At 38.4% G+C, this 5,592-nt stretch overlaps 4 protein-coding genes across 4 annotated transcripts; all 4 read left to right on the forward strand.

Annotated features, from left to right (window-relative positions):
- Positions 1-578: 578 nt before the first annotated feature.
- Positions 579-830, forward strand: LSM04_000681 (uncharacterized protein; the record flags this gene model as incomplete). The annotated part of the gene is made up of 1 exon (XM_067332103.1): positions 579-830. One exon carries the CDS (start codon positions 579-581, stop codon positions 828-830), a length of 252 nt encoding a protein of 83 aa, XP_067187623.1.
- Positions 831-944: 114 nt separating this feature from the next.
- On the forward strand, positions 945-2,006 carry LSM04_008477 (Alpha/beta hydrolase fold-1; the record flags this gene model as incomplete). Its single annotated transcript, XM_067332214.1, has 1 exon — positions 945-2,006. The coding sequence occupies one exon, from the start codon at positions 945-947 to the stop codon at positions 2,004-2,006; it is 1,062 nt and encodes a 353-aa protein (XP_067187626.1).
- A 633-nt stretch (positions 2,007-2,639) lies between these two features.
- LSM04_007195 (uncharacterized protein) lies at positions 2,640-3,068 on the forward strand (the record flags this gene model as incomplete). Its single annotated transcript, XM_067332327.1, has 1 exon — positions 2,640-3,068. The coding sequence occupies one exon, from the start codon at positions 2,640-2,642 to the stop codon at positions 3,066-3,068; it is 429 nt and encodes a 142-aa protein (XP_067187625.1).
- Positions 3,069-4,452: 1,384 nt separating this feature from the next.
- LSM04_006767 (Dual specificity phosphatase) lies at positions 4,453-4,983 on the forward strand (the record flags this gene model as incomplete). The annotated part of the gene is made up of 1 exon (XM_067332442.1): positions 4,453-4,983. The coding sequence occupies one exon, from the start codon at positions 4,453-4,455 to the stop codon at positions 4,981-4,983; it is 531 nt and encodes a 176-aa protein (XP_067187624.1).
- Between the last annotated feature and the right edge of the window lie 609 nt (positions 4,984-5,592).

Genomic DNA, 5,592 nt, shown 5'->3' on the forward strand with positions numbered 1-5,592 from the left:
TTTACTTGTGTTTTTTAAGTATCTCTTTTTTAAAGTATCTCTCCTTTTTCGTTTCTGTTCATATCCTCAGTACGGGGACTGAAAATAACCTTTGTATGTTCACGAGTAAACAGTTAGTTACTGCGCCAGAAAATTTGGTGCATTATTATAATGAATACATAATTGTTGACTATTGCGATATAGAGAATTTGTTCTGAGTTATCGTTGTTTACTCCACTATTGTTGTTTGTGGAAAAGGGTACCGATAGAAAGTGAAATAAACAATAAAAAGGAAAGAAAGACAAACAAACAAAGAAACAACTGGGTGAAGTTGTGAAAATGGTTATTACTCTCTCTCTCTGTCTATCTCACTTTGTGCGGGTGAGTGAGTGTAAAAAAAGAGTTTTATTTTTCTTTTTTTTTTCTACTTTTTCCTCTTGCAGTGTTAAACAAAGACGGGTAATAATCACTCTCAAATATTTTAAGGGAGGTAGGAATTTAATTTACACATATATATCTTTATATTTATTTTACTTCTAAAAAAGTATAACCATATTTACAAATACAAGAAAAATACATTTCTATTTATTATTTCTAGCATGACAACATTGCATGCCGCTGCAGAAGTGGGGGATGTACGTACAATACAGAGAATCAGTTGGACAGAAAATGTTGATGTAAACGCCGTGGATGATAAAGGTCGCACAGCTCTTCACATCGCCGCTGAACAAGGTCGTATGGGATTTATCGCAATGCTCTTACACTCCTTTAATTCTGTAGATGTGACGATTGCTGATAAGAGTGGTAAGACCGCCGTACAATGTGCCCCGCCGGAACTGCGAAAGAATTAACATTACTTTTCTCCGTTGCGGAGGCGAAGGCACTTGAACGGGATTCCGCCTTAAGAAGGATGAACGGGAGGCAGAAAGCGATTGTTTGAGGAAACCGATGTGGAGAGTGCAGAGATGGTAAACCCGCGGGTAATGCGTAAGGTGTTGGTCTGCCTTGTACTGCCCTTTATCATTCTCATATTTATTAACGGCGTGGTGTTTGCGTTGGAGTATATTTCCATCACACTCGCCTTTTACTTTGTGGCGTTGGGCTACTTTGTCTCTGAGATCTCCGTACGGCCGCCGTGGTATCATCATCGCCCAAAGGCCACACGTCTCACCACACACAACTGCCCAGACTACTGGTGCGGTAGCATACACGATCCACACACCGATCATGGTCTCATCTACGAGGATATATCATTTACTTCGACCGATAATTATACATTGCGTGGGTGGTATGTGCCGCCACCAGCGGAAAAAGCAAAGAAAATGGGTATTGTGCTTGTGCATGGTGGTGGCAGAGATCGAAGGACGTGGCTGCGTCATGTGCCAATGCTGCATAAGGCAGGATACGGATGTTTGTTGTTTGATTTCAGAGAACATGGATTAAGTGATGGGAATATGCGTGGATTTACGTACGGCATGAAGGAGCGTTTTGATGTGGTGGCGGCCTGTGAGTTCATGAGGTCTACATACAAGTACGAGCGTATCTGTGCAATGGGAACAAGTGTGGGTGGTTCCTCTGTTATTATGGCAGCTGCTATTGATAAGAGTATCGATGTAGTAATTGCCGAGAATCCGCTGCTTACCTGTGCTACATTGCAGGATCAGAAAATTGTAGATATCGTTGGTGGTTACTTCTCACGACGTAAGTACAGTCGATTCATTCTTAATCTTTTTCGTCGTACCTCCTCTTTCTGGCTGAATTTACGCATAGGGAATAAACCATCTAAGCACTGTCAGGCGCTGCACTGCATATCAAAAGTTGCACCCAGACCTGTATTGCTTATGCACGGTACGGCTGATGATTTGATACCTTGTCGTCATTCATTACAACTATACGAGGCAGCAGGAGAACCAAAGGAGTTATACATATCAAAGGATGCCTTTCACTGTGGTTTGTACGATACAAACCCAGAAGAGTTTAGGGAGCGAGTTCTTGGATTCCTCCAAAAGCATGGAGAAGAAGAGTAATGTCTTGGAAAGATGGGGAATGAACAAAAATGGAACAACAAGATAAGGAAAAACAAAACAGAATTAATTATCTGCAGAGATACAAAAAGTGCGGATGTATAAAAAAAAAAAATGTCTCGTCGTTTTTGCGTCCAGATGCTTTTCTTCCTTTCTTTCTGAGACACATTGGGTGTTGGAATAGTTTTTTTTCTGTTTTTATTGTTAGTGTTATAATTTTTCCATTATTATTATTATTATTATTATTATTATTATTATTATTATTATTATTATTATTATTATTATTATATATGTATATACTTCCATTTTTATATACAACCTATTACTGTCGTTATTCCCTTTTGAACGTCAGAAAGAAAGGATGAAGAAGGAAGCAAATAATTCCAATAATAATAATAGTAATAATAATAATAATAATAATAATAATAATAATAATAATAATAATAATAATAATAATAATAATAATAATAATAATAATGAGTTAACTACATGAAATATGCTGTTCCTTTTGCTGTGTGTTACTTCTACTTAATACCTGGTTTCATTCTTTTTTTTTTCCTTTTTTCTTATATCTGTCACCTGTACAAACGGAAGTATCTATTGCGTTTTTAATCAGTTCATCTTTAATTTCTATTAATGACGCGCCTGTTGCTATCCGTGCTATTTCTCTCACTATTGTTACTTCTTACAACGTCAAGTGCCACTGCGTGGGGACATCCACGTCAGGAGCACGTCACACATCTGTACTGTCAGCCCCTCTCAGAGGCGATGCCGGGGTCGCCAATGATCATCCGCTTTACATCCCCCGATCTTTCTAGTTTACTTGACGGCAAACGTGTGCGTTTTGTAAAGACGCCGTGGCCATCTATTCTCGGCCGTGTGTTTTACGTCAACACCGCGTGGGATGGGCGCTGGTTTCTTCTTCACGAGGACTCCGCACTGAAGTTGCCCGGCCGTCCAGCGGAGGAGGAACTTGAGCGGCACAGCCGTCTTGGACTCGTTGAGGGGCGTGAAGTGGCAACTGTGGAGATACTGAATGAAGGGGAATCCTCGTATCCGTGGTAGTAGTAGTAGCAGTACGGGTAATAAATGCGAAGAAGTCCCTCTTCTGTGGAGAGAGAGAAAAAGAGAGATGGAAAGAGTGTTTGTGTGTGTGTTCTGTCATTGGGGAAGGTAGTAGTAAAAAGGAAAAGAAAAATGGAAAGACTTTGTACCGTTATCGCTATCTTTTCTTCTTGGATCTCAATAGATATGGAAATACTCTATCTATTGCTATGAAGACAGTTGAATCTGAGTATGAGCTCGATACGTCTTCTTTTAAAATTATTGCCGTTGAAATACGAAACAATCGACAAAAAAAATCGTATACTTACTCATTGCAGATAGAATGAGGAACGTAGGTGGTAATGAACACGAAGTTTTTAACGTTTTTTTTTCTTTCTTTTTTTCTCTGGGGACAACCTACTGGTGGAGTCTGAAATATTGCGGGAAGAGATTGCAGTTTATTACCAGGTTTGTTGTCCTCACTCTCAGTTTCTCTCTATTTATTTATTTATTTATTTATTTATTTATTATGTATGTGGTGTGGCATTTTATTAGTTGAGAGTCAATGAGAAGAAGAATTGAGCAGCAACTGAAGTCACAAGAGTTCATTAAACTTTGCTAGGGTAACTGGAAGGGAATGGCAGAGTTTATACTATTAAAGTGCCACGCCGTGCTTTTAGTGGTTCTTTCTCTCTTTCCCATTGTGAATATTTATTCTCTCAGTAGTGATACTTATTGAAATTGTGATATGGTTCTCATGAATACATCATTGCCCTAAGGGATTCTTTGACTTGTTAAAAGTTGTCCTTTTGCTTGTTTTTGTTTCTCTGAGTTGATCATGACGGTATTCATACCATCTGTTGTCCTTTATCTACACAAATACCTTTGTAAATGAGTATCAACTAAACATGTTAAAGCAGAAAGAAAAAAAATTGTATATACTTTTATATGTTTCTATCTCTTTTGTATTTCAATATATATATATATATATATATATATATATATATATATATTTTTTTTTTTTTCTCTGTTGCTATTTCTGAAGCTAAAGTGCCTAACTTGCACACATTTCCTTTGGAGCGGTATACAGCATCTGCTGGATTGTTCGCGTTATAAGGGCTAGAACCTGTTTTTTCTAGTACTGTCTCAACATATATATAAATATATTTACTTTTATATTGGTGTTATACTGTAACAAAAGTAACAAAGACAAAAATAGCGATAAAAAACAACAAGAACAACAAAAGAGAACAAAAACGAAGAGAACGTATTGTATAATTTGCGGTTATATTTGAAAAAGAAAAAAAAATAGCAACAACGTTACTCTTTTAAATAAACAAAATTACCCACTAGGGGATAAAAACAAAAGCACAAAAAAATCAAAGTATATATCAAAAAAAGAAAAATGGACGTGAACTGCACTGTGATTGAATGTCCGGACCGTAAAAACCCGTCACGCACGCTCTTTCATCTCCTCATACTTGATGCCCCATCACCCAGTAATCTTCCCATGTACGTGAAGGCACTGCAGCGGCGACAGGTGCAGCATCTTGTGCGTGTGTGCGGCCCAACGTACGACGCGGCGCTTGTTGAGAAGAGCGGCATTGATGTTCACAGTTGGCCCTTCGACGATGGTGCCCCACCGCCAAAGACAGTGCTTGAGAGTTGGTTTCATCTGCTCGACGCCGCAAAGGCACAACTCGACAGTGGTGTGACGACTGCGCCTATTGCGATTGCAATTCACTGTGTGGCGGGACTCGGTCGGGCGCCCATACTCGTGGCAGTTGCACTCGTGGAGTACGGCGGAATATCAGCAGTTGATGCCATTGCACTTATTCGAGAGAAACGTCGTGGGGCAATCAATCAGACGCAGATGCATTGGTTGATGAAATATAAGGGGCGTGATGCGGGAGGCAATGGATGTACGGTCATGTAGGACTCTGGGAAGATAGAGAGAACACATGTTTTGAGGATGTCTGGTGATGATGTGCATATTCTTCGTCGAAATTAGTTTTCCATTTTTTCTTTTCTCTTCTTTTCATATGCATATAATGTATATATGCATATATGCTGTGTGTTCTGACGTAGTGCAATTTTTCTGTGGTTGATGGGCATGAGAGAGTACATCATCTCGCAGAATGAATCTAATGAGACTTGACAAAGGTACCAGTGGAAGGGTATCGGTGAATGTAGCTACGGGAAATTAAGATTTATAGTAGGTTATAAAGGTAAAGAGAAGAAGAAAAATGATTCGTTCGCGCGCCCACTTCATCCTTTATTAAACAGTAACTAGAGAGAAAAAATAAAAAAGAAGGAAAAAAAAGTATTCAGTGTGTGTAAAAATGAGACAAAAAAAAGGAAACATGATCTAGACATGCGATAAACTGGGTCTTTTTTTTTGTCGTATAATTTATATCTGACTTTTTACACAGATTATGAAAGAAATTGACTGAAAAAATTATTTTCTGTGATATTATATGTTTAAATTGCATCTACTAACTTGACTGAATCAATACTTTGATTTTTCTTGTCAATGATTATTCTT

This window comes from Trypanosoma melophagium (genome assembly GCF_022059095.1).
Source record: "Trypanosoma melophagium isolate St. Kilda chromosome Unknown ctg45segment0, whole genome shotgun sequence".
In the NCBI taxonomy this organism is placed as follows: Eukaryota; Euglenozoa; class Kinetoplastea; order Trypanosomatida; family Trypanosomatidae; genus Trypanosoma; species Trypanosoma melophagium.